At 38.9% G+C, this 12,524-nt stretch overlaps 1 protein-coding gene across 1 annotated transcript; it reads right to left on the reverse strand.

Annotated features, from left to right (window-relative positions):
• Positions 1-6,245: 6,245 nt before the first annotated feature.
• LOC109191094 (GATA transcription factor 11-like) lies at positions 6,246-6,728 on the reverse strand. Its single transcript, XM_019341665.1, has one exon. The coding sequence runs from the start codon at positions 6,726-6,728 to the stop codon at positions 6,246-6,248; it is 483 nt and encodes a 160-aa protein (XP_019197210.1).
• Positions 6,729-12,524: the final 5,796 nt, after the last annotated feature.

Raw genomic sequence — 12,524 nt, forward strand, 5'->3', positions numbered from 1 at the left:
GGTACCAGTGACTGAGAATGGCACGACCTGATCTGATCGTTTAATGCTTAATGTTTATATATGTTTGTTCCGATATCATGGTTTTAGATCAGTTTCCATGATGAAGTCTAAACATACATGTCAGCATTCCTCAATGCATTTTCAAGTGGTAACACTTTAGAGTTTTTCTGTAAGAATTTCATTTTGTTGCTGAATCAATGTGGTTTTTTTGAGTCTTTTCTTTAAATAATTTCATATGGGCATTGCTGCTTTTGCCCTTATGTGTGCCAGACAATTTTTATATGATATTTTTATAATGAATGAGTCTTGTGCAAGGTTGCAAAACTCGAGGCGGCACCGAGCCTTAGAGTTTTAGCCTAAAGGCGGCCAAAACTCGGCCGGCCGCCTAGGAGGTCTGGGCGGCCAAACTCGGCCAACTCGGCTGAGTCGGTCAACTCGGCCGAGTCGACCGATTTCGACCGATTTTGTCTGATTTTGACCAATTTTGACCGATGTCGTCTTTCATTAATTATTGATTTTAATATTATTATGACATTATGACTTATAAATTATCATTATTTCATCTATTTAGATGTGTTATTTGAGTGAACGTTGAAAACAACCTCATTAAAATTGTCGAACTACGAGTCTGTCACTATTTTTTTTAATTTTTTTGGTGTCCGCCTAGGCGCTAGGCGCTGCACGGCCGCCCGACTAGCGCCTAGCGCCTACTGCAACCATGGTCTTGTGTGATTGATTTTAGGGGTCATCCTTTTTTTTTTTTTTTTTTTCTTTCTCTTTCCCTATAGCCATATGTGTGTTTGGTAAATAGCTGCCTGATTGGGTTAGTGAGTTTGACCAATTGATATGATTAGTTGATTGTAGAAAAGTGCTTAGCTAATAGTTGATTATATGCAAAATAATTTTATTAAAACACTGATCGAAAAAGTTATTTTGAACAGCTTTTTAAATTTTAACATTTTGAAACAATAAATTGTTAAAAAAAACTAATTAATCAAACATTTTACATTCATTTAAAATATTTACAATTTAAGTTCGTATTAAAAGTTACCAAATAGGGCCATAGTCAACCCTTATTAATTTTGTTTCTCTTATTGGAATAGATAGACTTCATTTAAGATAGTTACAATTTAAGTTCATATTAGAAGTTATTAGTGAAGAAGACATGCAAATCAACATACAGAGTAAATAGAATAAAAAAATGAATTAGAAGTACAAGGGAATTTTATAATGTCAGAATGTTAAGAGTAATGATTCCTATAAATAAAAAGGAGGGGCATAAGAGGAAAGAGGTCTGTTGTTGATGACCTTATCATGAAGTTTGTAGCAAACTTCTACATACTGTGTTGAACTCTCTTGTAGCTTAACACACAACACACTACGAATATTTCAGTGACAAAAACATATTGTTTAGGTCTACAAAATAAAAAAATTTTGAGGTCTAAATGCTAATCTTCCTTTACATTTTGCATCATCAAAATTTATTTACACTTTATACCTAACAACGGCTTAAATATATAGATAGTGTCAACATTTTAACATATACGAGAGACGATGCATGCATCCTATAAAAGAAAATATAGTCTAAAAAATTGATATATAAGTAGTCATTTTGAAGCATTATTATTTTAATGGAGTTCCATTACCAATTTGGATTGTGTCAAAAATGAATTTAAATTCTTCAATATAAGAAGATGAACTTTATATATTTATACACTTAAAACAGATAATGGGTAATGAGGCATTGATTCCAAAGTGTTCCAATGTATGAAGTTGGGAAAATATTGTTTGGAAAGGTTATGAATAAGCCTTAGCTTTATTCACATTGAAAAATCACATGGGTTTCGACTACTATAAATACATTTATCTATTCTTTGTAGATTATGAAATATGCTGTTAGAATACTTTTTTTGGGTTGTATATATATTCCACGTACGTCTATGTTAATTAGGATTTCACTTCAGTTTATATTTCGATAGTTAGCTTAAATGTACTTATTAGACTTAATATTGAAGTAACCGTGACTATGAAAACTTATTGCAGTTGAGGTCAAGAGGGAAGAGAGTTATCTTTTGAGCATTAAATATTCAACCATGGTATGGAGTGAAAACAATCGGTATGCAAAGGCAATCCAGACAACACAAAAATATAGTTGTCACGTAAAGGCGACTCACACAACATAAGTTTTAAGATAACGTTAAAAGACAACTCAAGCAACAGAAAATACGGTTGCCACTTAATGGGATGGTGAATCACAAAGCATGACTTTTAAGAAAACGTTACTATAGGCCATGTTTGGTAAATGGCGGTTAGCTGTTAGCTGATTGGGTTAATTTGATGGTATAACTAGTTGATAATATAAGCTGATTGTAGAAAAGTGTTTGGTAATTAGCTGTTAGCTGATAGAGTCATAACTTAAAATGTATAAATTTGGAGATGACAGACAATTTTATGTAATTTTAAAATCTTGGACATTTTTTTGTAAAGCAGCTATGCCATTGCCCTTTTTTCGCACAAATGTCAAATAGACCCATCTACTATTGCAAAGTGCTCAATTCCCACCACGAACTAAATTAAGTGCCAAATAGGTCCATCTACCAGCTAAATTTGTTTGATTGACATTTTTTACAGGTTGTTAGCATGTTACCTATGAAATTATTAAAAATAAATAAATAAATAGAATAAAAAAATTAAAAAAAAAAAAGAATATCAGTCACCGGCTGTCCGGCGAGGACAGTTGGACAACCACGGCTGTCAACAATGAGGTCCAGATCTGGACCTCAAACGGCTTGGAACGAGGGCGCCGGTCATGGCCGCTGCCCTCATTCCAAACGGCCATGGCTGTCTGGGGACGACCATGGCCGTCCATGGCTGTTTGAGGTCTAGATCTGGACCTCATTGTTGACAGCCACGGCTGTCTGCGAAAGGGCAGCTACCGGCTGTGTCCTCGCCGGACAGCCGGTGGCTGATATTCTTTTTTTTTTTTTTTTTTTTTTTTAATTTTTTTTTTTTAAATTTTTATTCTATTTATTTATTTATTTTTAATAATTAAATAGGCAACCTATAAAAAATGTCAATTGAACAAATTTAGTTGGTTGATGGGCCTATTTGACACATAATTTAGTTCGTGGTGAGAATTGAGCACTTTGCAGTAATAGATGGGTTTATTTAACACGGCAAATTATGCCCTGGACCTGTGTCCACAATTCATTGTGGACACGGGCCCAAAACGACGTCGTTTAAAAAAAAAACGCGTCATTTAGTTAAAAAAAAAAAAAAAAAAAACAAATTCGCTCGTGTTTTGCCGTTAACGGCGTTATTTATTTATTTTTGGATTATGAATGTACAGTTATGCCGTTATGAATGTACAGTTATGCAATTATGAAATTATAAACACAGAGCTCTAACATTATGAACTTACAATTATGAACATATAGTGATAAAATTATGACCATGGAGCTTTAAAATTGTAAATATAGAGCTTCGAAGATTATGAATGTACAGTTATGGAGTTATGAATGTACAGTTATGGAGTTATGAATCTACAGTTATGAGATTATGAATCTACAGTTATGGAATTATGAATGTACAGTTATTGATCGAATTATGAACAAAGAGCTCTAACATTATGAACTTACAATTATGAACATATAGTGATCAAATTATGAACATAGAGCTCTAAAATTGTGAACATAGAGCTTCGAAAATTATGAATGTACAATTATGGAGTTATGAATGTACAGTTATGGAGTTATAAATGTACAGTTATGGAGTTATGAATGTACAGTTATAGAGTTATGAACGTACGGTTATGGAGTTATGAATGTACAATTAGTAACATATAGTAATAAAATTATGAACATATACTCCTATAACGAAGCGGTCTGAAATTTTTTTTTTTTAAAAAAAGAGGAGATAACAGTGCTGTTACCCGTGTCTAGCATGCATGTTGCACACGGGTCCATAGCATAACGATTGATTTAACACTTGTGCCCCTTTTTTTTTTTTTTAGGGAAAAGGGTCAAATATGCGCTCGAACTTTAGCTTAAAAGTCAATTAGGCCCCTAAACTTTTTAAAGGTTCAATTACACCCATCAACAATTCATTTAGGTGCAATGAAGCCCAAAAACAAGTTAATGATCTGCTATCACAGGTCATTAGGGTTCAGGCCACCTTCCGGCGAATTTTCCGACAAAAAAAAAAAGGTGACCAGCAACCGACCCAGATTTGCCGGAAATTTCGCCGGTCACTTCTTTTGTCGAAAATTTCGCTGGTCACTTTATTTTTTTGCCGAAAAAATCGCGGGAAGGTGGCCTGAACCCTAATGACCTGTGATAGCAGGTCATTAATTTGTTTTTGGGCTTCATTGCACTTAAATGAATTGTTGATGGGTGTAATTGCACCTTTAAAAAGTTTAGGGGCCTAATTGACTTTTAAGCTAAAGTTCGAGGGCCTATTTGACCCATTTTCTCTTTTTTTTTTTTTTTTTTTTTTTTTTTTTTTTTTTTGAATTACTTTTCTACTTTAATTTTGGAAAGAAGGCAATGACATTGCCTTCTTCTCACGGTCAATCTTTTTAAATTGAGAAGAAGAAGTCTTACTTTCAATTTACAAATTATTTAAGGAATTTTAAAAGAATTTTAATTATTTTAAGGAAACAACGTCGGTTTGTTTAAACACAATTTTCTTTTTCAGGAAATGATGTCGGTTTGTTTAAAACACTTTTTTTTTTTCACGTAACTCATTGCAACATACATTTTTATAACTTATAATGTACATTATTCTAACTTATAAATTACATTATCTTATCTCAGAAGTTTCATTATTCTAATACGTAAAGTACATTATTCTCGAACACATATCATAAAGTATAATATTTTAACTAATAAAATTTAACAGCATCGTTTTGGACCGTGATCCTCACAGTATATTAATTTGCCAGTAATGGGGGTTAGAGAAAAATAAAAAACAATATAACATGGCTAGGAAATGGAGGAGAGAGAAAATGTATGCAAATTACCTTTTCTCTTTCTTCATTAAATGCATAGAACAATAAACCTACTTTAAAAACGGTGATGAGACCGATACATTACACATTTTTATCAAATTCTCAAAATCTACATAATGAGAACGGTAAATTATATATTTTTATCAAATTTTTAAAATCTACATAATGAGAACGGTACATTACACATTTTTATCAAATTCCCAAAATCTACATAATGAGAACGGTATATTACACATTTTTATCAAATTCTCAAAATCTACATAATGAGAACGGTACATTACACATTTTTATCAAATTCCCAAAATCTACATAAAATTGTCACCCTCTTTTATTTTTTACACATAAAATTCAATCGTCACTGATAGCTGTTTGGTAAAATTTATTTTCTCAAAAAGCTAATTGAAAAAGTTGGTTTGAGCCGCCTTTTGAATTTTAGCATTTTGAAGTTACAAAAAGCTAATTATCTAAACACTTATATTGATTTTTTAACTAAGTCAAACAATTAATAGTGGTCAAATAATCTAAAATTGGCTAATAGGCTAACTATTTTACCAAACAAGGCATTAAACTTTTTTTTTTGAAAATAAGGCATTAAACTTTAATTACTCTCGGTATGCAAAGGCAACTCATGCAAGACAAAAAATACGATTGTCACGTAAAGGCGACTCATACAACACAAGTTTTAGGATAACATTAAACGACAACTCAAACATCACAAAATACGCTTGACACATAAAGGTGACTCACAAAACACAACTTTTAAGAAAACGTTACTATAAACTTTAATTACTAAGACAGTCGGTATGCAAAGGCAACTCAGGCAACACAAAAATACGATTAAAAGACAACTCAGACATCACAAAATACGGTTGACACGTAATGGTGACTCACAAAGCACGACTTTTAAGAAAACGTTACTATAAACTTTAATTACTCAGATAGTCCGTATGCAAAGACAACTCAGGCAACACAAAAATACGATTGCCACGTAAAGGTGACTCCCACACCATAAATTTTAAGATTACATTAAAAGACAACTCAAACAAAATAAAATACAGTTATCACGTAATGATGACTCACAAAGCACAACTTTTAATAAAATGTTACAATAAATTTTAATTGCTCAACCAGCACAAATAAAGTTGTCAAACTCAAAATTATTTTAATTTCATTTTCCGGATTCATTTCATTTTGTATTTTAAAATTCCCAATCTGTATTTTGTTTTCTGACTATATTTCACTTTTTCACTTCTTCCATCTTCTTCTCTTCCTCGGCATCAGCTGCAGCTGCGCTCTTCACAGAATCCTCCTCCACCATGGCCGCAGCTTCCTCAACAGTACCCTTCCTTCTCATTTCCACAACCTTCCGGTGAGAATTGGAGTGCAACGTAGGAACCAACGTCGGACTATTGGCCGGTCGGTACTCCGGAAACAGCCGTCCGCTGCGGTATCGAACACCGCAGGCGTTGCAAAGAGTGTTCGGCCCCATCGGCCCCTCACACCATTGTGGTGTCTCCGTAGCTTTACAATGGCTGCACTCTCTGAACTCCTTCGATCCATCCGATGTTTCTTGCCGGCCGCATGGTGTCTTTTCCGATGAAGCAGAAGCAGTCGGAGATGACGGAGCCCCATTCCGGCGGATCCGTGGATTAGAAGCTGATCGTGCACGCTTCGTGCACTTTCGTATGGGAACGATGAAGTCCAAGTATAGGTTGGACATGATGGTGTTTAGCAACTTAGCGTTGATGGTGATCAGAAATCTTAAGTATTTATATAAAAAGTACCTATATATAGGGTTCCCTATATAGTATTTATAATAAATAAATAAATAACTATATACGAGTAAACCACCACATCTAGGTGGGAATCGCCATATATATATATATATATATATATATATATATATATATATATATATATATATATTAGTTTTTTACGCGCATTGCGCAATGTATTTTTTTTTTTTTAAATAAGTACTTTAAAGTATATTAAGAAAAGATTATATTGAAATTGTTCATACATAGATAATTGAAGGTTGAATTTGCGTATTTAAATAGATAATTCTTCTAGCAAAGGTTGAGTCCCCAACCCCAAGGGCCCCCCACATTCCGACTCGACAGAGCATTGTGGGAAGTTGTAAATCACGGTGACTCAATGGTTCAGCAGACAGGACCAAATGCCGGTGCGAACAAGGAATCTACCCACTTTGGACATAATTCCCGCACTGCGGCCGCCGAGGTTCAAACCTTGGTCTCTTCTCCCAAATACTGCCCACTAGACCATTGAGCTAAGCCCGTGCGGGTTAAATAGGTAATTCTAAGTTTACAAATGCAAGATAATATAGTCAAGATTGATTATAATTGTCAATAAAATAATTGTATAGGTATGGTTGAAACCAAATACGGGACATAAGGGAGAACAAATAAAAATTAGGGCATAAAATATTAAATATATACTAATATTGTTTGAGGAGATTTTGACATTAGGATTTGTGGTTAAGTTATATTAAGACTTTAATATTAGAATTAGATTAATGGTGTAATTATAATTCTATATTAGACGTTAATATTAGAATTAGACTAACGGTGAATTAATGGTATTTAACGGAAAAGTTAAATGGATAATCATATAATTAAGGATAAATTAGAAAAACATTAAAAAAAATTAAAACCTGAACAATTTGGACCATTCATTTGATTTAATAATTTGACGGTCATTTTTTCTACCCGATGTTAATAATTAAATAAATTCGTTGGTCAAATCCGCTAATATAATCCGCTAACTACTGATTGTCAAACAAGGACATTGCAAGGTAGTTCTCACTTCAATTTGTTGTGTGATTTGAATACTCTCTTTGTCACAAAATCTCTCAAAGTAGTTTTTTTTTTTTTTTTTTTGAAAAACTCTCAAGTAGTTAATATGGTTTGCTTTAATTAATTATATATTTTTTATTTTTTTTCATGGTATTAATAAAATACTTGGTAAATAAATATATAGCATTATTTTGTATTATAACTTTGATATTTAATTAGAAAAATAGTGCACAAAAAAGATAGACAATGTAGTGAATATAATCAATTGATGAATTTGAATGTAAAAATTTTTTACATTTGAGAAAAATAAGGACAATATAACTAATGAAAATATTTCTCTTAATTAATTTATTGATAATGAATAATTTTTTTTTCACTGAATTAAGACGTTGTAAGGACAATGTAGCGAATATAATCAATTAATAAATTTGAATATAAAGAATTTTTATATTGTAGAAAAATAAAGACAATATAACTAATACAATTATTTCTCTTATTTAATTTATTGATAATGAATAATTTTTTTTATTGAATAAAGGCATTGTGGACACATAATTCTAAATTAAAGAAATGCATATCTATAATTTTTTGTTGTAGATACTAAATTATTATTTATATCTACATCTACATCTACAATTCTAATAAGAGCGAATAATGTTAGGCCCTTAACTGGAATAAAAAAAATGTCGGTACTACTCGTTTCTTAAAATGAATCGTTCATAGTATTTTGATTTTAGTATTTTTAATGATTTTCCTTATTTACCCTTTATTATGTTATTTTCTTTCCTTAAATAACCTTAAATTCCGTTAGTATAAACTTTATTAACGGAATATTCCGTTAACTATTTATTATTATTAACTTACTCATTAATTTCTATAAGAAAGGTCTTAGGTTCGAACCTCATTCCAATTAGAGTTAGCATAATTGTTAAACATATACTACGAATATGTTAAAATGTATTAAAAATAAAATTTAAAATTTAACATAAACTTTGGTCAAATAATTAGCCCGACTAAATACATAGCATTATAAATCAGGAACTTTGATAATCATTTGATTTTCTTTCATTAAAAAATAATAATAAATTTAAGTTCAGTTTTTTTTTTTTTTTTGTTTAATTAATCTTCTTTGGATTATTGAGAACAAAACTTAATATTTCAATTATGCTTTTATCAATGTGATGGATTTAATTCCCCGGGGGTAGCCCGAATTATTAAACCCGGATAAGTATACGTACGAAATAAATAATATGACGCAGAGATATAATAAGGTCGCAGGGACCGTATATTGTATTAATTATTGCTAATAAGCTATTACAAAGCTTGATTAGGACAATAAGGCTAGAAGATAGCAATTTAGGAATCTATTGTGTTGTGTAATGATCAGGTCCCTTGTTAGGACAAGAGGGAGTCCTTTTATATCAGCTCAAAACCCCCCAACTGCACCCCTAGAATCGGGGTTAGTTGGGTCGGCCCGCCTTGACCGCGTCCCTCCAGGACCGGGTCCAAGGCGGGCAACTCGGCTTGGCCGAGCTGCCGAGCTCGGCCTAGCCGAGTCCACGAGTCCACCATGGACCCGCCCGGTAGTGCCCGGGTCCATGGTGGTGGGCTCGGGTGTACCGAGCCCACCCGTGGCCGGACTCGGCCCAAGGCCGAGATGCCTTGGGCCGACTCGGCCACGGCCCACTTGACTGGGCCGAGGGGCTTCTCGGGTCCGTCTCTTACGGGTCGGTTCGTTCCAGGTCCAATATATCCATCACGAGTCCCCCACTCTCTTCGTTGTGATAAGTCGACAACGATAGAGAGTAGACACCTTGCGAGCCGACTCCTGCGCGATTGCCCCGAGTTGATAATTAGTCGACCTCTTGTGACCGAGCTCACCATGACCGAGGCACCTTGGGCCGAGCACGGGGCCCCACCATTATGCCCCGGGTCTATTCCATACTTCCTTGTTCCGCTTTCCCGGGTCGGTTTGCTCCAATCGTAATATATCCATCATGAGCGAGACTTCTTCTCTTCCGCATTCCTCTTTGTCCGACTTCGGTGTGATTCCATCGCCATCGGGATTTCTTCTCTTCTGCAAGAACATTAACAAGTCTTGGACTCCCTTGCATCGTGTATGAGACTTTGATTTCTGAGTTCACTTTTGGGCGAGCTCATGAGGTAGTCGTCCTCCTCTTGGGTGAGCTCATGAGGTAGCCCCTCTTGGGCCGAGGTGCCTTGTGTCGAGGCGTCTTGGGCCGAGGTTCGTTAATGAAGGAGAGTAAACACGAGTCGCACTCCATGGATCCGAGCCCCACACGGCCGACCACAACGTGGCCGACCCCAACGTGACCGACCTCAACGTGGCCGACCCCAACGTGGCCGACCCCAATGTGGCCGACCCCAACGTGACCGACCTCAACGTGGCCGACCCCAACGTGGCCGACCCCAACGTGACCGACCCCAACGTGGCCGACCCCAACGTGACCGACCCCCACGTGGCCGACCCCAACCTCAAGGATTAGACTTGATAGCGGCTTGATTAGCGTCATCCTTTCTTTATCATATGGGTTCCGTCTTCCGCTCCACCACTTTGTACTTTTCCTAACATGCCTCTCCCCCCGGAGGTAGGCACATTTGTGTCTCTCCTCCGGGAGGTGGGCACATTTTATGGCTCCCCTCCGGGAGGTGGGCATATCTTATAGCCCCTCCGGGAGGTGTGTCCTTTTGTACCTTGCTTCGATAAGCATGCTTCCCCTCCCGGAGGTGGGCACATTTTATGTCTCCCATCCGGGAGGTACTTCCTTTTGTCTTTGCTTTGTTAAACATGTTCCCCCTCCCGGAGGTGGGCAGCTTTTATGTCTCCCCTCCGGGAGATACTTCCTTTTGTCTTTGCTTCGTTAAACATGCTTCCCCTCCCGGAGGTGGGCACATTTTATGTTTCCCCTCTGGGAGGTGGGCACATTCTATTGACTTGGCGTTTTGAATGGACAATCAGCTCTCCCTTATTGATTCATTTTTTTTTAGCACAATGCCTTATGTTAACCGTTTGAGCCTAGTCCCCTTGGGCTAAGCCGCCAGGCACCTCCGTCGGGGTTGGTACGCGAGGTCGGACCTCGTGCCCCCTTAGAGTACATTAGCCGCTTGAGCCTAGTCCTACCGGACTAAGCCACCGGGCTCTTCCGCCGGGGTTGGTACGCGAGGTCGGACCACGTGCCCCCTTAGGGTACGCTAGCCCCGCTTGAGCCTAAGCCATCGGGCTCTTCTGTCGGGGTTGGTACGCGAGGTCGGACCTCGTGCCCCCTTAGGGTACGTTAGCCGCTTAAGCCTAGTTCTATTAGACTAAGCCACCGAGCTCTTCCGTCGGGGTTGGTACGCGAGGTCGGACCTCGTGCCCCCTTAGGGTACGTTAGCCGCTTGAGCCTAGTTCTATCAGACTAAGCCACCGGGCTCTTCCGTCGGGGTTGGTACGCGAGGTCGGACCTCGTGCCCCCTTAGGGTACGTTAGCCGCTTGAGCCTAGTTCTATCAGACTAAGCCACCGGGCTCTTCCGTCGGGGTTGGTACGCGAGGTCGGACCTCGTGCCCCCTTAGGGTGCGCTACCCGAATGAGCTAAGTCCTGCCGGACTAAGTCATCGGACTCTCCCGTCGGGGTTGGTACGCGAGGTCGGACCTCGTGCCCCCTTAGGGTGCGCAAGCCGCTTGGGCCGAGTCCTGCCGGACTAAGCCACCGAGCTCTTCCGTCGGGGTTGGTACGCGAGGTCGGACCTCGTGCCCCCTTAGGGTACGTTAGCCGCTTGAGCCTAGTTCTATCAGACTAAGCCACCGGGCTCTTCCGTCGAGGTTGGTACGCGAGGTCGGACCTCGTGCCCCCTTAGGGTACGCTACCCGCATGAGCCAAGTCCTGTCGGACTAAGTCATCGGACTCTCCGGTCGGGGTGGGTACGCGAGGTCGGACCTCGTGCCCTCTTAGGGTACGCTTGGGGAGGTCGGGTGAGTACTCGATTCTTACAACATCGTTGGAGGGACTTGAAACGTCGTGGGAGGGGACGCTCCACCTCTTAAAACGTTGTAGGATGAGACGTCCCACCTCTTGGAAGATCATTGGAGAGGATGGATCACCTCTTGCCACATCTTTGGAGGGGTCGACCCAAAGCAACTCGGCCATGGGCCGAGCTCGGTATACCCGAGCTCGTCACCATGGACCCGGCTACTACCGAGCCGCGCCGGTCCATGGTGGACTCGGCATGGCCGAGCCTGGCACGGACCTCGTGCCCCCTTAGGGTATGCTTGGGGAGGTCGGGTGAGTACTCGATTCTTACAACATCGTTGGAGGGACTTGAAACGTCGTGGGAGGGGACACTCCACCTCTTAAAACGTTGTAGGATGAGACGTCCCACCTCTTGGAAGATCATTAGAGAGGATGGATCACCTCTTGCCACATCTTTGGAGGGGTCGACCCAAAGCAACTCGGCCATGGGCCGAGCTCAGTACACCCGAGCTCGTCACCATGGACCCGGCTACTGCCGAGCCGCGCCGGTCCATGGTGGACTCGGCATGGCCGAGCCTGGCACGGACCTCGTGCCCCCTTAGGGAGGTCGGGTGAGTACTCGATCCTTACAACATCGTTGGAGGGACTTGAAACGTCGTTGGAGGGGACGCTCCACCTCTTAAAACGTTGTAGGATGAGACGTCCCACCTCTTGGAAGATCATTGGAGAT

Source organism: Ipomoea nil, unplaced genomic scaffold (genome assembly GCF_001879475.1).
Source record: "Ipomoea nil cultivar Tokyo-kokei standard unplaced genomic scaffold, Asagao_1.1 scaffold1617, whole genome shotgun sequence".
Taxonomy (NCBI): domain Eukaryota; kingdom Viridiplantae; phylum Streptophyta; class Magnoliopsida; order Solanales; family Convolvulaceae; genus Ipomoea; species Ipomoea nil.

Coding starts and splice junctions, on each gene's coding strand:
- LOC109191094 (XM_019341665.1), bottom strand. CDS start 6,728: ATGTCCAACCTATACTTGGACTTCATCGTTCCCATACGAAAGTGCACG.